Raw genomic sequence first — 21918 nt, 5'->3', positions numbered from 1 at the left:
CTAATTTACACTTTGAAAGTGTGTGTCAATTGTGTGATTCACACAAACACCTTGAGTCGATTAACAGTTTGCAGATATGTTTAACACCCTGATCCCTAATGCTTTATTTATGTGTTGCATTGTGTAAAAGTATTAAACATTAATTGCATGCTGTTACTATAATATTAAGAGATATGGTAATGTGTCAGTAGTTAACATTTTTTCATACCCATTGAAATGAATGCAATCCACTTCCCCCGATTCTTAAGAAACCAGTGGTTTTATTTTCTTTATAATACCGTGGAAAAATAATTACATACATTTTGAAAAAAATATCATAAAATAAAATAAAAGACACTCCTTTATGAGAACATACAGTATCTTATAAACTGAGCAGAAAAAGAGAGTCCATACTGAGCTCCTATGGTTAAGATACTGGAAAGACGAGCAAAAAATCAAATCAATTTGAAAATAACAAACCAACCAACAAACAAACAAAAATAATGATCCATCTAAAAGGTGCATACATAGAATGTGAAATAAAATCAAATTAAACAAACAAAAAACAAGAAATAAAATAATGTGACTGTTTGATTTAAAGAAGTGCCATTTTATTACTTTTTGTTTCTTTTTTCCAATCATTTCAGAATATTGAGTCCTTTTTTGGTGACCAAACTAAAATGCAATCTGCTTGCTACCGTTTTTTTCTCCTGTAGTGTGAGAATTACCCCTCTAGTTGAATCTTAAAATAGCCAACTGGTGTTTGTGATACAGTACAATACAGGGGAGTTAGAATGTGATTTCTGCAGGTTCAGTTTTTAATTTTGCACACCAGTGTGGGCTGCGTTACACAAATCAGTTCTTCCAAAAGCACCAACAGCCAGCCTAATTGAGATGTCTCTCCTCCATAGTTATCATTATAAGATGAGGGCAAACATTTTCCATCTCCAGCAGAAGTACAGCTGCATCACAGTACCTTGTTTACATGGCATTTGAAATGAAATCAAAGCTTGAAATGATGCCAAAACAACTCATTACTGGCAGCTAATGATCTTATGCTCCGAGGTGTGTGTGTTTGTAGGCAGGAATGCGAGTCTTTGAAACCGTGTACAACTAAGATCAGTTCCCCATCCGAAAAAGGACTCAATCTTCTGAATCTTTTGCTTCTTCTAAACATAAGGCCACACTCACAACATTGCCCTGTTCTGTCCAACTGTCTGTAGCACTTCCTCATGTATTGCTTATGCTTCTAAACTATGGTCAGACAAACCATTGAACGAAATACATATTTTTCCTTTTTTTGATTTATTGACTTTTTACTGTAAGCGAATGAGGCTGTAAAGTTCAGTGTCCTTCAACAGATTATTTTATTAAAGCATCTCATTTTCTTCACAAGAATATCAAAGGCATTTATATCCTTTGTGTGTGTGTAGTGGGAGAGTATTATGGGTATTCAATTTGCTGTACCCAATATACTGAGCTACCTAATCGGCAGGTACAGACAGCTGTGCTTACATAGACCACAGTTCCTAAATCTGCAACTGCATTCGATACTAGTGTGTGGGTTACTGTTAACTCCACCACAGTTCTGCTCATTAACATGAATGTGTTTTGTAGTAAATATCAGCATAGCAAAAATATTGTGCCGGCCCAGATACCCTTCTGTGCAATACACTGCACTCCTTGAACAGTCTAACAGAGCGACGTGGCGCTCTCAGTTCACCTTCGAAAAGATAAATGGGTCCTGTGTCACATCTGAGATCTGCTCAGGATGCAAACAGGCCCAAAGCTGGTGGTTGCAGTGGAGCTACATTAAAAATTACAGCTTCATTTTTGTCGCTTACAGTAAAACACGCCCGAATAACAACAACGTAACAGTAAATTCAATATACAGAAAATTCTTCAAGACACGCGTCGTACCAATAGTAATAATACAAAAGTATAGTAGTGCATATAAATATTTCTTTTTTTTTGTTCGTTTTTATGTTTTTTTTTTCATCAGATGTACACAGGTCATTTTTTATAGTTTTTGTTTGTTTTCCACTTTTTGTTCATTGTCTTCGTCATTCAGAATACAAAATAATAACGATAATAACAGTAATAAAACATAGTCATAATATTTACCATAAAATAATAATAAACGGGAACAGTACACTTTTCGAAAAAAAACAGACAAAACAAAAGAAACGAAACCGAAAAGAAAACGGGAATGTCGGTGACGTATTTACAAGGTCCTGGAAGATGTCAGAAAACATTGGAAGTTGTTGGCTTAAGAGAAGGTTATATCTGCAGGTACCTGCTTTAACGCACGCAAGTCAACTCAGCAAGAGTGAAGTGAACAATGTCAAAAATTTAAATAAGAAAACACCCAGAAGCTGCCCTGCCACCCCCCCCAATTCGCCCTATTTGAAAGTTGCAAGAAAGTGCTCGGTTGCACATTCCCTGCCACACAAACTGCACTTGCAACTGGACTGGGGCACCTGAAACAGCCATTTAATAAATGAGTTTAAAAATTATATATAAGAAAATGACATTGACTTATTTATTGAATTCTTGACTTTCCCCATAGAGAAACTAGAATTAAAACTCTTTCCTTTTAAATGTATCTCTTCCGTTGTAATATGTGCTCAGCCATAAAACTCAATTCACCTCCTCCCGAACGACGCAAACGGAATGGGAATGGAGTCAACGGCACTTCAGATTGCCACGGCTAGTTTTTGTATCCCCTGAACCCTGACGTCATACACTCATGGGTAGCTGGACACAATCTCGGGCCCTGGTATACTGATCTGAGCCTGCGGACAACCTGACTGTCACAGACGACAACCCAGACGGGATGCTCTTAACAGCCTCTATATGTTGTTTTTTGAATGACTGGTGCAAAGCACAATCTTTGGGGGTTCTCAGCAAAGTCTTTGCAAGTTATCCTGAGGGATTGTCAAGAGGCTGTCTTTGTCCTTGTGCAGGGGGGAAAAAAAAACAAAAAACAAACAAAGGATGCCTTGTTTGTGATCAATCGTCGTATCATTCTGTTTTGTGTTCTGTTCTAGGCAGGCGCTGGCTAGAGGGGAATTGCTGGCCTTGTACAAATGGAAAGAATGTGAAATACTGAGTAGACAAGGCTCGTTTTTAACAGAGCAGGTCAGCCTAGGCCAGGATTGGGCTTCCCGAGAGACCTCCGGAATGCAGCTTTGTTATCGGATTCTCCCCCATTGTGGCCTCCTACGCTGACAATCGAGTGCTGAAAGACTTTACGAAACCCTGCTGCTGTTGAAGGTACCAACACAAGAAGGATAAAGGGATAAGTACGCATACAGTACAGTACCTGGCTAGAAACTTCGAGCTAAAGTGGGCCGGGGGTTAATTCTCATTAAGGTCACGTGTGAAACAGGTATACTGTTCAGCTTCCCGACAACATTATAGAGACAGCACTCACCTGTGCAGTGAGGGTGACCAAGCTGATAAAGCTCTTGTTGAACAGTAATAGGGGAGAAAATATTTCCCCCTATGAACTGTAACATGAAATGAATGTGACAGGCTCTAAAGAAGCAGAATTGTCTTCAGACACCTAGGTATACAATGATGAGTAACAGAGTACGGTATATTTTTTCCACCTTGCCTATAACAATGTTCGTCGATGCAGTAATTCCATTTTTATGAAAACTCACCAGGGTTTGATACAAATCCCTCCCAAAAAATGAAACAAAGGATTTAGATACTCGTGTTTTGATCACCACGCTTCCATGTTACTTCAGCCACACCTTTCACATCTCCAGTTTAAGCATTGCAAATACAGTATATGTCTTTCCTTCCAAACACAACAAAAACCCATTTTCACCTCAAGTCAACTCCATTGCTCCAGGCATCGAGAGCTGAAGTTTGGTCACACAGTCTTTTGGTCTCTTTTTCACCCCCCGCCACCCCCCCAACCAACCCCCAAAACAAACAAAATAAAGGAATGTTCTAGAATTACAAACTGAGAAATGGTGTATGACTCAGGTACGTTTTTGTAAATGGTGCAGCTGTAACTATGAGAAAGTGCTGTGTTTCTGTGGTAGTGTCACAAACCTTCTTTAAAAGGTTGTCTACTTGGCCCCCGAATTTTACCTTGTGCTTTTATCCCTATCAGTCATGTCTATAAACATGTCTTTTGCATATTTCATATGAGGGGAATGAGACCCAACAGGCCAAACCCCTATATAACTATTGTTTTTCATACATTTTTTTCAGTGGGGACAATACTAAGCCATTTTAAGATGCAGGGCTGGGTTTTAGTTGGACATTTGTGCTATCTGCAACTCACCTCTAGGTGTCACCAGCCACACAAACAAGGAACACAGCAGACCTGGAAAAAAACTGCCATTGTGGCTCTGATATATAAAGCCTGCATTGACTTTTAACCACACAGCAGAATGACCCAATATGGCAACACCTGGGTGTCAGTTTCTTTACATATGGCTATATGTACTTAAATGCTAATTTCACATAGGATCATCCAGGGCTCCAGATATGCTTATAAAGCACACCTCTTACTTAAGTATTAAAGTAAAGGAAAGTCATCATCATATCAACGTCAAGTTAAAATACCTCTTCCATGCATAGTGTTACATCTGGAGAAAAACAATCCACAGCATTGTCACTAGAGCACTCGGTTCATATGTATGTATGTAAGTATGTTGGTATGTATGTAAGTATGTTGGTATGTATGCATGCATTTTGGCTTTCTGTTTCCCATTCTAGAGGAATGGCGCTTTTTTCCATCTCTATCAGAAATGGAGTTTTCCTTCACGTGAAAATGAGCCTTTCTACAAACACCATTTTCTGCCTTTTACATTTGGTCCAGAATTCAGTACAAAAATACATGCCCTCTCTCGTACATATATATATATATATATATATATATATATATATATATATATATATATATAAACATCCCCTATTATATTGTGCAGGTGAAGAGCTACAGCAAAGTCAGAAACCAATGATTGTAAGATGGGCAGGATACAATCCAATAAAAAATAAAAGTTTGTCCCCAATGCCAGAGCGCTTGTGTCCCAATCATTTAGGAAAAATGTTTAAGAAGAACATTCTGACCGATTTCAAGTGGGTCTCCCATTTCAGGCTTTCGTTAAAATATATATATATTAGCTGAAGCATCCATTTTAGATTTGCCTCAGAAATCCTAGCCCCACTAACTAGAGCCTACAAATACATACCGTCCCAAGTTACTGTGTAAAGACATTTGATCTCCACTCAATCAGCTTTATTTTATGTAAAACACACACTAATCTTGTGGTTATCTTATTGGCAGATGCATTCCTAATGACGCTTGTAACCATTGTAGCCCAATATTGCTGTAGCCCATTGTGTAAAAAAAAAAAAGAATACATACCTATGTATGTATGTATAATTTACATTTGAGAATTATAATGCCTATAGCTCTACAAGTGTGTATGTCTATGTGCAGGTGCTCACACGTAAACTATACAATAACAATAGAATACTTTAAAAAATATCATTTTTTTTGTTTGTTTTCTTTTTCTTTTTCTTGGGAAATTCAGCTATTCTACCAATTATTCATATTTACAGTAAATAACGGAGAGGTGTGGACTGACTGTCAATGCATGATTGTATAGCCCTTATTACACAGATGAGACAGACAGACAGACAGACAGACATATAGACAATTATCCAGCCCCAGAAAAGTGTTTCCACCTTCACCAACAAAGAAAAACAAGCACACCAGTTGGGTTGCTGCACTTGCCGAAAAGAAAAGAGATTGTGAGACACTCTCACCCTCTGGAAGCCCCAAACCACAGTGTGCTGGTGGCACCCTTGATTTGAACCTGCAACCTGCAGGCTAAAGAGCTCCCCCAGGACCAGCAGTCAAACAGAAGAGGAAATTAAATGAAGAATCGAAGGGAAAGCTGATCATAATGAAATACATTACTTGGGCCAATGCACGTTGCTTCTAATGTTTTTTCTCAGGCATCAGTTGCAACTACCTCTTTCAGGTACTGCTAAAAAAACAATCAATCAAACAAACAAAACAAAAAACTGTGGACAACATTATAGATTTCTAACCTTTCCCCCTGTGGGTTTAGAGGCTCAGACATATATATGAGGGTTCAAAGACACAAAGACACAAGACAACTAGACAGGGCTCAGGTCTCCAACAGCATCAGTCCACCACCTTTCACAGGCACTGTATTCAATCAGTCCACTCATCCTTCATTCCGTTTCATGTGATTGTATCGCTCTTGTACGTTGATTAAAGCTAAACAATACGTGGGGAGAAATCATAAAAAGTAAAAGAATTTGCTTCGGGTTACGACTGTTTTCAAGTTATGAGGAAAGAAAGTGGCATAAGGGTTTGTGGATGCTTATAAGCAGAATGTGTCTGTTCTTAGGCCTAATCTACCACATAGGCTTCAGAAAAAAACAGACTGTCAAATGAAAACAGGAAGAAATGTAGCCAGGTAGCAAATGTTTCGACTTCTGTCTTCTTCAGCGTATGTCCCTCGTATACCCCGGTTTAGATTCAGCGCTGAAAGCTCTGCAGTGCTTTGCTGATCGATTTCAAATCACGTGCGCCTCGAACCATGAAAACACCAACCGCAAAATGGAGCTGGGATGATATTTGGGAAATACACCTGGATGTTACAGACGCCAGGAACGTAAATATAAAAATAAAGAAATTACGATGAAATTGTAATTTAAAAAAATAAAATAAAATTCTAATGGAAGGTGAGAAGTCGGACCTGAATATGGAAAAGAAAAGCGGTCGCCCTCATTTCGTTTATCAGTCTGCAAGTCCACAGATCAGCTTTTATGACCTGGTTCCTGTCGTGGGGTTTGCGCCAGCCACTCTTTGGGCATCTCAGATATACGTGCTTAAAGTGTGTCAGTGCTGGCTGCTCTGGAGGAGAGCACTAAACAAGGGTAGCGCATCCACTCTCGAGCTTTAGCGCTTGGAATGGCATTATCTGACTTCTTTCGACACCCCCCTCTCACTGGGAACTCTAGGATGGCGGGGGGCAAGAAGGGTATAAAGGAGTTGGGAGGGGGGCGTATTTCTATGGACATGTAACCCGATGATCACAGCTACTTGTCTCTTGGTTAGGTACCTGGGTTCCTCTCTGTTTATTCATTTTTTGTTTGCTTTTTGTTTCTCTAATCTTGTTGTTCTCATACTATTTGAATCAGCCTCCCCATTCCCATCACACGTGAGTCTGCATGCGTTGCTGGTGCCTCTGGCCGAAATCAGAGTGCTGGGAGGAGTAGGAGAAGCGGGCGGTGGCAGTGCCATATTTGCCCATGGTGTTGTCCACTGGAGGGGGGGCATAGGTTTCGTAGCCGCTGCCCAGTCGATCTAGCCTCTCCAGGTTGCCCATGTTGCCCTGGGTGGCAAACCCCAGCCTGTAGGGGGCATAGGTGGGGGCGGTGCTTGGGGGGTACCCGTGCCCCGTTCCGTAGTTCTCATAGGACAGCTGGCTGGCCGAGTCCAGGATGGTCCCCCCGCAGTCGGAGGGGAAATCCGAGGTGCCGGCGGTGGGCACCGGGTTGGGGTTGGGCGCCCCCGCCTGGCGGTTATAGGTGTTGAACTGAGCGTAGCTGGTGTGGGACAGCCGGGAAGGGGGTCTGGGGTCATAGCAGCCCCGGCCCGTAGTCGCGGGCCCCCCTGCTCCGGCTACCCCTCCCCGGTTCTCAGTAACCGGCCCCCCGGGGCTCGTGCCGGGGCCCCCCGTTGTACGATAGTCGGCATATAGCATCGACCGGGAGGACGGCCTTGTATCTTCGTGGGCAGCCCTCACATTGTAGTAGCCATTGGTGGGGTCCTGTCAGGAGAGATATGTACAGGACACAAAGGTTAGTCAGTTAAGACTTTAGGTAGTCAGTGATGGAGCGGCCACTTTAAGATTCCGTTGTTAGTTGGGCAGCAAAGATCCTACCACTCTACGGCACGGCTTTAGGTTTATTAGTACCGCATGCCCTCTGTTTTTTCTGTCTGAAACCCAAGTGTTCAGTTCAATCCGCTGATGGAAGACACTCACACACCAACATCGCCGGGGGCACCTCGTGCATCAATGCCACCCATCAATAGGGTGACACCTTGGCAATTGTCCCTCCCTCAAGGCGTGTTTTTGCATCTTAATCCCACATGGTGCTCAGGTTGTTTTCTTCCAACACGTGCTTTAGATCTTATTGATCTCTCTGGGCTTATGATTCTCTAGCAGTGAGATTAATGGGGGGTGCTACTGCTAATTGGGAATTAAAAATGTATGCGGAAATAGTCTTCTCGCAAGCAAAAAAAGGAACGTAATAGATAATGTGTAAATCACTGCTTTCATTGAGGCTACTTGAACACCTGGTTGTTTTACACCTTTGATATGTCTGAAATAGGACAGATTGGTGGACAGACATGAAGAGAGATATGTTAGACAAAGAGGTTGCATATACTTGGAACAGTAAGATAGATGGTCAGGCAATGCGGTGAATCTGGAGAGATTCCAGGCAGACGGACGGACAAATGGATGGACAGATGCAGTGATATGTTAGTGATGGTGCCTGCTTCACGTGCTGTGACTGTGTGAGACAATCAAGGCAATCTAGGAAGTGAAAAAGTACACAAGTAGTGTGATGTGTCAATAAAGAGGACGGCCTCAACTGTGTTGCCTCCTACGCTGGGATTAAAACAGAGACAGGCAGGCAAGCTGATACGTCTCTAGAGGCAATTTCCACCCCGCGGCTGTGAGGGAGAAAGAGGGACGCAGACCGCCAGTGTGTGATAAGGCCGTGGAACTGTGAGTGATGGGGAAGCGTAACACTGGAGTGCCTAGATGCTAGGAGGGAGTCAGGGAAGGTATTGTCTAAAACTCCAGACCTTCAGCTCATACTCCTCACGAGTGTCCAGTGTGTCAGTCCGCAGGTCCTGCTTGAGGTCAATGTCGTCTTTGAAGGGCTGGGTGGAGGGCGAGAGAGAGACAGAGGGGAGAAACTTCCATCAAAACGAGGGAACAACACACACAGAGGGAGAGGAAGGGAGGGGAGGGGAAGGGAGGGAAACAGACAAATATCATTTCAGCAACGAAGAGATAAAAACAGAGCTTCATAGCAAACATTTAGAAAACAGCAGCAATTTGTTAAGAATAGGTCACATTATTATTTTTCATAACAATATAACTGGAAGTGAGGTCCCCTAAACAGCCCTGACCAATGCCTGTAAACCAGAAAACAAATATTAGCTTAAAGGATGATCAGGTAAGCCATAGGGCTAGGGTTGGGTAACAAATTACATCCACTACATTGGCCATTAATACATTTTTTCTCCTTGCACGTTCCACTGTTGAAGAACTGAATCTGACTTGGATGTACATTTCAATTCTACGAAAACTGTTCAATATTTGCTCTCTTTCGTATTATAGGAACTTGGAAATAATGGGTAGGGCCTTTAGCCTATATGTGTCTCTATTGATTGGTTTCCACAAGAGATTGTTGGTAAAACGAAACCCCGTCTACAAATGCAGACGTGGATACAATGTCTTATCCATTTAATTTCTGACTTGATGATTCATCATTTTTGGCTGAACACAACCTTTCATTTTTCTCTATGAGACATCAAAACACATCACAGTCTTTGTGCACAATGTGACACCCTTTTTCACCCACACCAACCCACAAAACTGAAACTGATCGATTTGTGCATTAAATGTGAAAAGTACAAAAGTACAGCAGTATTTATTTTCTCAAATCCACACTTCCTCTAAATGTGGCTGCAACCAAAAGCAGTATAAGAAGGAAACTAATAGACAATTTGCAGTTGAATAAAAACACAATCAACTTTTATCCATCAGCAGATTTATCTACAAGATTAACCACGTAACATATCTGCTGATTAATATATATTTCATGTTTGTTAAAGAGAAACTCAGTCTGCTTCGGCTAACAGTTTAAACTATTTCCAGTACTTTGGTTTAGTTAGGAAGGAATAATACTGTTTATATACCAAGAGAGAAAACAGGTGTGCATCAGCAACTCCCATCCAAACCATTTAAATAACTCTTGATTGCATAATTAATCAGAGAAGTAGGACAGGCCATTCGACCCATCATGCAAGTAGATGCTGTGGGACAATACCTATATATTAAGACAAGACAATCCCCCTAGAAAAAAAGATCCCTGTGTAGAGAAACGTTACAGCCCAGTGTCCGTAAAGACATACAGGTGGCCCCTCCATCAGTTGCTTGGATACTCACGGAGTACATGGCTTTGACCATGCGGGTCGCCGTCGAGACACTGGAAGCATCGTCTTCCAAGTTGTGTGTCTCCTTGTTGACCGTCTCCACCTTGATGTCTGGCTTACCCAGAGTCACCCCTCTGCGACCTGAACACACACGCACACACACGCACAACACACAACATGTCAGAGAGAGTAACCGTTGCCTACACACACTGAGAAACACAACAGAACATCTGGGAGAGAAACAGAGAGAGAGAGAGAAAGAGAGAGAGGGAGGGAGGGAGGGAGGGAGAAAGGGTGGAGGATGTGGGTAGGGGAGGGGGAAAAGAAGGGAGGTAGGGGAGGGGGTGGGGGGCAAGAGACAAAGAAAGGGATTATTTCTTGCTTTGGAGACAAGTTTCGGGAGTTGGGTTATTCCCAGGATTCTTGACAAACACAACATACCCAGGAATGCCTGGGTACGGAGATGGAGGGATAGAGGGAGAGAAATAGAGAGATGGAAATAGAGAGAACAGCTCAGAGTACAGAGGTGAGGTCTGGGCCTGGAATGAATTCAGACATGGAAACTTTAGTGGACAGTGGGGTAGAAGGATAGAGAGAAATATAAAGAAAGAGGTGGACAACAAGAGCAGGAGTCAGCAAGACAGTCCAGGTCAAACTGCACACTCTCAGTACACATATGTGCAGAGCCGAAAGAAAAAGCATGGCTGCCGTTGGGTTTTGAGGGGTCTGTCTGTGAAGAAAGTGGGCAGAATGCAGGATGCACGGACGTGTACAGGGACACAGGACAGAAATGGGGAGAGAGAAAGAGAGAGAGGCCGTATACATTCATTAGTAAGATAAGACAATCTTCTTACTTCCTTTGCGCTGGCGATAGAGAAAGAGTGCCAGAGCCATGACACACAAGAAGAGAAGGATGGAGGATCCAACGGTACCACCAGCAATGATGCCCACAGGAACGATCTCTGCACACGAACAGGAAACACAACATGAGAGGGAGGGCTGATTACCACACTACTGAAGTCAAGGGCTTGGGGGTCGGGGCAAACTGAGTATGTTGTTCTTTCTCATCATTGATGTTGTTGATGTTTGCTGTCCTGTCAGTACCTGTCTCCTCCAGTTGGATGATGGCCGTTCCCGGTCCGAAGCTATTCCAGGCCGTGCAGTTGTAGCGCGTCTGGAAGTCCGCCTCGATGACGTTGTTGATGGTAAGGGTGGAGAGGACCCCGCTGCCCGTGTCGGCCCGCTCCACCATGTAGCGCTCCAACGTTCCCGTCTCCAGGACCTTCTCCTTCCATGCCCAAGCCTGGAAGCCCACAAAAAAAGAAAAATGATGAGTAGTTAGGTGGGCTCTCACAGTTTGCTGCCCGAGTCAATTCTCAGCAGAGGCTTTTCATTCTAAAAATATCTCTAGTTCACAGCAAAGCTTACAGTGTTTTCAAATTTTTAAGGAAGTAAACGTATATTCCTGAACCTCAAGTAACAATGCTATAACAACCAGCTCTACTACTATTAATAACAATAAATCCAAAGAGTTTCAGGGTGCAAGTATGAATAAAACTGTTCATCTGGACACATCTGTGCACAGAATTAATAGAGCATCAGAAAATGGTGTGCCAACATATACATAGGACTGCTTTGCTTTCCCTTCTATTAAACATGAAAGTGTTTAATTCGTCTGGAGCACTAATGCAATTTATGTGCTTTGTCTGTGCCCTAATGTGACAAGAGCGCGCGCAGTCATGCTCTGGTAGCCCCATGCTGTATGATCATATGAATCAAAATAGCTCAAGGCCATTCTTGCAGCTTCTGGAGTCAGTTCAATGTGTGCGTAAACGGGCTGGACCTGGGCTTTCACCTGGATGCACATTACAGGAAATATTAGGGACTTGCCCTGGAAATGAGAATCTGTCCTATTTGAATCAGGGGGAATAGGACAATATGATAAAATAATAATAATAAAATAAATCCTGCATTGAACACTACACAATCTTGCTTTATCCATTCAAGAAGGGAACTTGTGACATTTGCCCGTCTGTCATCAAATTGCTAGAAAGTGAGATCGATGTTTAATAGAGAAAAAAATGTTTTTGTGTTTAGTTTAATGACAACAGCAAACAACATACTACAGGAGTTATTTGAAAGAAGGAAAAAAAAAAAGAATATATATAAATATACAAACACACACCTATATATTTGTGATTTGTAAAAAACTAAACCTTGAACTAGAAACCATGATATAGATTTTGTTTTATTTATATTACACACATTCATTTTGTTTGTGTATGTGTATATAGTGTGAGAGAGAGAGGTGATTACAGAAACATTTATATATAAGTGCATGCATATTTAGATCTATTTGTGAACTAGGAGGAGGTCAGAAGATGAGGTTCAAAACATTGTTAAGCGCATCACAGATGAGTAATTTAAATGTGCATTGCATTGAAAGCTTCTCCTGTCCGCTCAAAGTTCTCCTAAGAAGCCATTTACACTGAGCCTCGCTGGCCGACTCTGACGTCAGAGACGAATCGGTGCTAAATTGGAACAATAGAAATCTTGTCTCTTAGCTCTTTTGTTTCACATTCACGCGGAACGGAGGGTGAAAGCTAAATGCACCCGGCCTGGCATGAATCTTTCATAGCGCATGCTGTTACTCAGCTCAGGGCTTTACACTGTCAACTTCTTAACATCCTACACCTGTCTGGGAAATGCGTTGTCACTGGACCCAGGCCTGATGGAGGTGGGGGGGGGTCCTGTGTGTGCATGTGGCCAGGCATGTGTTTTGCGATGCACATGGAAGCAGACTGTTTGGATATGGATTCTGGCCCCTGTTTGGCCTCCCCAGCTTTTCGTTGTTTCTATGTTATTTTTACCCTTCACGTTGCACAACGTAATTGAGCATCTACACAGCACCCCTGTAAATTCTGTACACTGTGGTTTTGGTGTACATCTATTCCTCCCTGTACAGTATATAATACAAAAATACTTCTCTAGCTACTCTGTCTGACCAGAACACCCATTACAGCTTTTGAGCATGATTTGTCTGTATGGAAAGGTCCAAACAGTCTTTTTCAGAAAACAATATCAGTCAATTTCAAAATGGGCATTAGAACCATTGCCCTGCTTTACAGTCACCTCAATGCTATTGCAAAAAGAAGATATGGCAATATATTTGGTATGACTAGTCACTGGTTTTAAATCAAGGCCTACAAATCTACAGTGGGTGTTACTTGCAAGGCAGTGCAGTGCTTTTTTTTTTTTTTTCAATGACAAACACTTTTGCTTCTGTAATTGGGCAGGTAGACTGGGGTTTGATCTGGTCAGATCTCCCGATTCTGAGCCAGGCCAAGCCAGGTTAGAGTGTGGATAGGAAATGTCTTGGGGGAGATTGGATGCCAGAGTGAGTTGCGATCAGCCACCAGATGGCGATACCCCAGTAAGCACACGAGTCCATATATGTGTTTGACAGAGGACGGGGTTGTTTTACGCTTTGCACGAAACAAGTCCCTCGACACTCTGTGGCATCAGCAGGGCTTGTTCCATTGTTGTGCGGTGGGCCAGATCAATAAAACCTCGCCAGCCTAAATGTGTCCCTGCCTCTTAGACAGATCTCATTGTCTGGCAGATGCAGGTTTGCGGTGTGATAAACTGCCTCAAAAGAGCGAGTCCCTGCATCCTGAGCTCGGCTGGGGACTTACTGCACTTAAAGCTCCTGTTTTATTTATTTTTTCTTTTCAGTAAAGATTTAAGAGAGAAGGCTTCACCTTGTCCTGCAGCTTTACCTTTTTAAAGCCCAATCTTGAACTTGTATAAAAAGCAAGGTCTGTGATTTTTGCTTCTCAATATGATGTGAATGGACCAGTAGGTGGCACCCTTTCCTCTGAAGCAGCACATTCCACACTAACTCCTCCGTATATTCACAGAGAGGCTCTGAATTGTTCAATCCAAACCGTTGACTAGTCCTGTTCTCCTGGCCAAATACAAAAGAGTTGAATGTCGCTCAGTATAGAAAATCACTCACAATTCGGTCAGGCGGTGGGGTGCTTCCAATGAAACATTTGACCTCGCCTCGGTCCCCCCGGATAGCATACTGGACCAGATCACTGGAGATGATGGGTGGGCCTGTGGAATCAGAGAGAGATCAGATTTGCATGGCACTGGGAGAGACAAAAAGAAAGCAAAACAAAAACAAAAAATATACATACTTCAACCCAACTATGTTGTCAAAGCTTTGCAAACCATTTAAAAACATAATAAATTTGTACTCTCTAGATTTGCCTGGCATTTCCAGATCATAATTTTGGGATAACTTAAGATTTAGATAGCTCTCCAAGTTATACCTTTATACATTATTTAAAGGGTGTTTACTCAAGGTATTTAGTTATTGATTATTGAGCACTTATAATAAAATAAGTTATTCTCATTTAGTGCTTAGGGTTATTTAATTAGTTACATTGGGGGGGTGGAGGGGATTGCTGTTATTGAAGAATTTACTTGTTGTCAAGTAAAATGAAACCTAGCTGCCCATCATTTACTGTGGTTATCAGTTTCGGTTAGTCGACACGTCATCCCGCCTTGTGCAGTTATTCCCTGTAAACCTGGAAAATGCGAATCAGCCAGTACGCAAGCTCGGTACTGATGGAAGAAAGGGAATCTCAAAAATCCAGCTTTTGATAACGACAGGCAAAGGGGAACAACATGACAGAAATGATTAAAACGGGTCACGCACAAAGAAAACCCCAAAAACAAATAGAATCAAAAATGCTTTCATGGTGCTTGTTACACACGTAAACGAGGACGTCCCAAGTGGCTTGCAAGATAAAAAGCCTCAGAGTTTTCAGGATCTGCAGTTATATAGCCTGAAGCCATCCAGACCTTTACCACTACTCAGCTGGGGTCCATAGCTCATTTGGCATGGTAATCCCTGGTACTGGTTGGCTGACCAGGTTGCATCTGGTATCTATATGTGAAAGCTGTGGCCAATTGGCATAGGTGCCTTTATCTCTGTGGTCTAAGATTGGCAGGGCCAGAGACAGAGGAGTGAGACTAGATGTCCGAACTTTCTGAATGACTGATGTTGTCCCCCACATGAAACATCAAAACATGCATTCATGTCCCAGCAACAATTGTCCCAATCTCTGTGATTGTGGGAGAGGATGTGTGCATCTGTGTAGTGTAGGGACTTGTAGGAATGAGTCTGGTACTTCTCTCTTACAACTTGGAGGGTATAAAAAGTGAAAGAAAAAGAAAACATGATTCTAAATTGAAAATGTGAATAAAGGGCTGGCAAGCGAAGTTAAGGAGTTACTGGAAGAGGCCCCATCTTTAGACTACATACTGAAAATTGAGAAATATGTCCTTATTAGTCCAACTTTTTTGATGAACTGTTACGCAATCCACAAAAGTCAGCAAAGAAAACAAAGCTATGGGCACACAGATGATTTTGCAACTGCTAAATAAGCTGTGAACAGTACACATACAATGAGAAGTATTTGTTATCCAAGCTTGCCAACTCTTTATTTATTTTTTTAAGCTCTGGCTGACTGCACTACACTGTGAGCCTTAATTAGTTATTGGTGTCAGTAGAATATTTAAACTTGGAGTAAAATGACCTTTCGATAAGAGGACTGAGCTTGGCTTTTTCGCGGCCAGTTTCCCCACACGCCATACTGCGGAGAAGCAGAACAAGAAACAGTACCGTTGACCGAGAGAGTCACTTCTTTCTCCCCCACTCCTATGCGAGGGACGATGGCTTTGCAGACGTACTGCCCAGCGTCTGCCTGGCTGACTGACTTCAGATACAGCTGGTTATTGTTGCTGAGGACCTGTATGTTAGAGACAGAGAAGGAAAGACACTGAGCAACAAGGAGAGCAAAAAGTTCCACTCTTGTTTTTGAGGTCCTACCACAGCTGCCAAGTCACCAATTCCCTTACACTTTCAGCGCTCAGAAAATATCCATTCAGAGGCCAATTTCTTTCTGAAGGTAGCTGGGATGTCGTAACAGTTTGATTTACAATACGGAAATAAAATGTGACACGACGAGAACAAATCATTGCCTTCGCCCAGGCGTTTGGCAAAGATCTATACGCAATCCATGCACACAAGCCCATTAAGAGCCATTGACGTGGGTGAGGTGGGAGAGAGGGGCGAGTTACAGCCTCATTTACCATGTTGGATCCTTTTTTGGTCCACGTCAGAGTGAGGGGAGGGTTCCCCGACCATTTGCAGTTGAGGGTGACATCCGAACCGGTGTCCACAGCGGTCGGTCGGGGCTCCACGACAATCACTGGCCCGACTGTTGAGAGGAAGAGAGGAAAATATCATTAAGTACCTTTAATTATGGTTTTAACGCAGGCCCTGGGGTGGAGTAAAATTAAATACAGCAGACTAGGTCTCTGATCTCCATCTGTCAATCACTTTTTTCTCCTGCCTTGAAATCGATCAATACGAGTGATGACTGTGAAACAAAATCAATCACCCCCACACCTGTTTTTTCTTTTTTTGGTTTTGTTTCGTTTGCATCCCTTCTGTGAACGCATCTCCGCACCATACTGGATGAAGTGTCTTCACAAGACATGACAGGGAAACGATAGGCACAAACCATAACAGATTATTATATATGTTGGAAACCCCCCCCCACCCCCCAAGAAAAAAAATGATTTTAATTGATATTGACTAGGTCTAGGAAGATTAGGAATTAAATCAAAGCAGGTGAACAGTTTTCTCAGTTCCTAACTGCCTGCATTTGAAGGAGAGAGGGGATTTCAGATCAAAACAATGTATTTGGACTAGACACAGTTGCTGCAATCAAATGGGTTACATCTGGGTGTTGGACCAGTGCTGCTCTATACTTACAATGCACATCCACCAGTATGCTGACATTGGTACTGCCCACCGCATTGTAGACCTCACAGGACACGGGCTCAGTGAAAAAGCTGCTGTCTGCTATAGTCTCGTAGACACTGTCTGTGGCTCCCTCCAGAATAATCCCCCCCTTCGCCCATCTGACAAGCAAAAGAGAAGAGTCAATGAGCCAGGGTTAAAAACAATATGGATCTCATATAGACAGGCCGCTGGCAATGGCACCGTTGCCGATCAATCGATGTTGTTAAGTGGGTGCCGTGCAAACAACAGCGATTGTTTTCCTGAAATGGAGTTTGTCACAGGGCGGGACCTTGGGGAAGCACTTCCTGTTCAAAATCAAGAACGGAATGACCCCTTAGGGTAATTATCTGCCAGTGTGCGACGCATCCCTCGCCCTTGGTAGAGATGAACTGGGAAGGACGCAAAGTACACAGAATCGACACGGGAGGGGTGTAATTGCTGGTCTCACCTGTATCCCTGGATCTCTGGGTTGGCGGTAGCTGAGCATGTGAACGTCACTCTCTCCTTCTCCAGGACGGAGCGAGGCTCAATGGACAGGGTCACGGTCGGTGGATCTACACACAACAAACCACAACCCAACTTAAACAAAACTACTTTACATTGCATGATATATTGTGTGTGGTTTCTTATCACTACGGCAATTCCACCGCATTCAATCTCATTTAATCAGCAGCATCACTTTGTTAAGGATCTCCCTTGCAATGTTCATCTGAATTCAAGTCTAAATTAAAGAGCTGTCTGAGATGGCACTTGGCAGTTGTAAAGTGCTTTGAGATCAAGCCTGACTAGAAGGTGCTGTATATGTTTGATTTATGTGAAAGGGGATGAGTGCTACTGCAAGTTCGATCTGTGCCTGTGCCCTGTTTGGCACAAAAACCCTATTTGCATTCCAGGCTCGTGGCGCAAATAGGACAGGAATGGTTTGTTTGGTTAGTCATCTACAACCACATTATTTTCCAGCTCACTATATGGGCAGCTGCAATAAACACAAAATGCTAAGTGATGAGACATGTGCACCATCTTTAGTGATGATAAAAACTCATTCACGGCCAAATTTTTCCTTAAGGGATTCATCTGCAAACGATCTGGTTTGGACACATTGCTCAGTTATCATGGGAGAGCAAAGCAGGATCCTAGTCCTGACTGTTTTGGGAGTGAGTATGTGGGAGGGGCACTTACGGTGCACGTTGAGAGTGACGGAGACCTGTTTGCCTGCGGGCAGTGCCTCGTTGTGGGTGTGGCAGGTGTAGCGTCGCCCGATATCGGCATCTGTTGGCAGGATGGGCAGGAAGCTACGAGTTGTTACCCGTTTCCTGTCGGGCAGCACTTCCTGTATGGAGAAGGACCGAAAGAATGGTGTGGGCTCCAGGAAAGGTCCAGGAAGCATTCACTGGTTCATAACATCCGTTCTGTAGTCAATCCATGTTAGCTAAAATCTTAACGAAAGTCAAAGGAATGCCTACCGTACTGCTGATCGCGCCATCTTGTTTGGCGCCATCTCTCTGCCACTCAATTACGGCCACAGGCTTGGCTGCTTTGGCCTCACAGGTCAGATTGTATGCTACCCCTGCGGTCAACAATATCTCTGGTCCCCCGTCAATGACCGGATCAGCTGGAGGAACTAAAAACACAAACAAACAAAAAATCACTAAAGGAAAGAAAATCACTGCAGTATCTCAAAAATGTATACAAGGTCTGCTTTTGGTGCCCACTTTTTTGAAGCCCCAAGTTAAAACCTCCTGTCAGCTCTTTCTCACAAGTTATTGCTATGCATTTGATCCCTTCAGGAATTAGTAATCTTTTAAACTGGAAGTGAGTCTGGTGACATTGCGTTTGTTTGTTGCTTTTGCGTGGCCATTGTCATGAGGTTTGATGCTGTCTATGCTAGAAAAGACAAACAGACAGACACATTCCCACCCCAAACATAAAATGGCCCACATGCAATTACACACGCATCGCACATACGAGATGAACGCACAGGCACATACTCTCAAACATGCACTGCCAGTGACTTACTCAGCACAGTGAGTTTAGCTCTTCTGGAACGCAGGGCCGCTTCTGTGGCCTGACACTCGTACTGGGAATCATCGGACAGTTCGGCACTGGTGATTTCCAGGTTATACTGGCCAGAGTCAGGACTTCGCACCACTCGATACCTCGGCCAGGCTAGAGGCAACACAAGCAGAGAGAATCAATCAGGACAGTATACACGCGACACAGCTAACACCATTGAGGAATCACCTTCACAGCAGAGACACTGTGATAGAAAATTATCCCGTCCGAGTCCCTGGGGATTCGTAGATGGAATAGTACACTTATTTTATTGATGTCAGGAATTCTTATTTTTGTACCTGGGTTCCACGTGTCCAGCGGTGGTGGGATGTGGCCAACATTGCCTCTAGTGTCTGAGATTGTACTGGCTTTGAATTTCAAAGAGCATCTGGTCTGATACTGTTGTCTGCTGCTGTTCTAAAACTGGGCCACAGGGATACACTTTCATTCCAATTTGCTGGTTTTCCTTTCGTGTAATTTGTTTATTTTCTATTCTCTTCAGTGATAAACTAGTTGAGATGGCAACATTATCCACCCACTTATTAACTGAGTTTTCACATTATTGTCAAAGGCTAGGCTGGATTTGTTTTTTAAATGTATGTTTGAGCCAAATCTGTGTACTATTTTTGTAATAAAACGCCATGCTCCATATACAACAACCACTAACCCCGTCACTTGTGCTTTGTTAGAGCAGCACTGGCTTAACCTGATGCTAGACGCAGGCTTTAATAAAATCGCCATGCGGTACTGCTGGGTATTTGTCTAAAATTACCATCAATGTCTACTAGGGGACGATCGTTGAAAACGTGCCAAAGGCTACGGAGGGGACTCGAAGTTTTGTGCCATTTAAATATGCTAGAACAAAAAACACAAATAAACAACACAATGATTTATGCAGATGTACAGTTATATTTTTAAACATATACAGAAACTGCTGGAACAATATCACAGAGGAAGTTGAAGGTATGCATACGGTGGACACACCAGAGTAAATCAAGTACGTAAATTTGTCCATGTAAAGTGTCTGTAAAACAGCCTCGCTTAGTGAGAATGTGTGCAGTTTTGGCTGGGTGAAAAAAAACAAAAGTGCCAGGAGGATCGAGAGGTAATGTGATGTAATCAGGTGATACAGTAAGTGTGGAGCCGAGGCTGCAGGCAAAGAGAGATGGAGACCGTGAGAGAGAGAGAGAGAGAGAGGGAGGGAGGAAGAGAACAAGAGGGACAGATTGCTAAAATTAGAGCACGCAACCTGACGGCTTGCGCACAAGTGACAGGTGCATCGAGAGAGCCAGGCTCGTCGGGGGTGGTGGTGGTGGTGGTGGTAGCAGGGGGGGTGGGGACGATTTCGCTTAGCTTCAAGCGCAGACACCTGGGGGACGATTAAGGCCGACGGTTTGTCAAGGGATTACTTATCAGGACTTCGCCAGGGGACAGAGAGGCAATATCGTGCTGCGTTTCCGAGCCACCTAGGGCTCCTGGAGCAATTCAGAACAAAATGATTACAGCTGGCAGTCGAGTCAACTGTGAATTCAAACACTCCCAGCCCCCCTTCGCAGTCACCGAGTCTGGGGGGGGGGGGGGACGTTGGGACTACAGTGACGCTTGTGTGAAGACAGACTGAGGCCTAAACTTTTGGTGGCTGACTAAACACACATACACACATATATACATATATATGTAGAATGTGAGAGCAGGGAGAGGGAACAGCAGCAGGATAGGGAGGAGGGGAAGGGAGATAAGAGCACGAAGGCAGTAAAGAGAAGAGGCTAGCGAGCGGGAGGGGAGGAGAGGAGAATGAAAGGGAAGGGCAAAGCAGAAGGATGGACGGATAGGGAATGAAGGATGGAGTGGGAGGAGGAAAGAGAGAGATAGAGAGTTTGGGGAGGGAGGAGGAGAGCATTATGTAGTTGGCCCCATTATCTCATTGCTTTTGAGACCAAAGTTCTTTAATTTGTCCCTTTACGGCGTCTATAGTAGTTTCATCATATTGCAAATGAGTGATTTACTGTTAAGCTTCTGTTTATGTATATATTACGGCTGTACATGGTTTTGCCTGATTCCAGCGAGATTTGATGGACCAGTTAGGTCTCCAACTTATTCCCCATAATACGCTTGGTTAAAGGTGTCTGACGATGAAATAATCATATACTGGGTAGCCATTAACCCTCTCTTAAATGTGCATTCAAATATGATGGGTATTGTGGACATCTTTGAAACCCCAAACTGCTCCATTCCTGCATTTTCCACACAGTTTAGAACCAGTTAAACCTTTTGCCTGAAGCGACTTGAGGATCATAATCCTGGGATATTGTTGCCGTGCTGAAAATGAAAAGTGACTTTCCTCAGAGATGCACAAGAAAAAGTGAAATTATGCAGCAGTTCTTTGTCTAAGTCAACTTGCTTTTCAGCGTTTCGCTGCCAGAGGGCAGCAGTGAAACTCCATTGAGTGGAATCAGTCACCTCCCTGGGGAAGCGGTATGATGCAAACAGATTTTTTCCAAGCCCCTGAGGACAATAGTATTTGTCCAGATTACGTCAGCGTTTAACTACCTTACGGTACCTGCTGTATTAGCTTGAAGCTGAAGCTATCAAATTGGTGCCAAAACTCACTTCTAAATTAATCAGGTGCAGTGTCTGGGTTGCCTTCAGCTATGTGGAATGTCATTTTGTACAGAATATGTGCATATGCCTTTACAAGATTAAACGAATACAACCAAAAATAGTGGTAAATTACATTGGAAAGGTTTACAATAAGATTTGG

At 43.2% G+C, this 21918-nt stretch overlaps 1 protein-coding gene across 2 annotated transcripts in view; it reads right to left on the bottom strand.

Moving 5' to 3' along the window:
• Positions 1-240: 240 nt before the first annotated feature.
• The window catches only part of kirrel1a (kirre like nephrin family adhesion molecule 1a), a 91174-nt gene continuing 69496 nt past the window's right edge, over positions 241-21918 (bottom strand). Inside the window, exons 3-15 of one of the 2 annotated variants that reach the window (XM_066723113.1) lie at positions 19122-19271; positions 18569-18726; positions 18285-18435; positions 17554-17659; positions 17076-17224; positions 16388-16515; positions 15918-16044; positions 14241-14341; positions 11327-11525; positions 11077-11184; positions 10236-10363; positions 8864-8977; positions 241-7817 (exon numbers count right to left, since the gene is read on the bottom strand). In XM_066723113.1, the coding sequence (XP_066579210.1) occupies positions 7200-7817; positions 8864-8977; positions 10236-10363; positions 11077-11184; positions 11327-11525; positions 14241-14341; positions 15918-16044; positions 16388-16515; positions 17076-17224; positions 17554-17659; positions 18285-18435; positions 18569-18726; positions 19122-19271 (2237 nt within the window). In that variant the 3' untranslated portion in view covers positions 241-7199. The remainder of the gene's footprint in view (positions 7818-8863; positions 8978-10235; positions 10364-11076; positions 11185-11326; positions 11526-14240; positions 14342-15917; positions 16045-16387; positions 16516-17075; positions 17225-17553; positions 17660-18284; positions 18436-18568; positions 18727-19121; positions 19272-21918) is intronic. The other variant, XM_066723114.1, reaches the window with a different exon arrangement.

Source organism: Amia ocellicauda, chromosome 14 (genome assembly GCF_036373705.1).
Source record: "Amia ocellicauda isolate fAmiCal2 chromosome 14, fAmiCal2.hap1, whole genome shotgun sequence".
NCBI lineage: Eukaryota > Metazoa > Chordata > Actinopteri > Amiiformes > Amiidae > Amia > Amia ocellicauda.
This window is presented reverse-complemented; position numbering and strand designations above follow the sequence as displayed.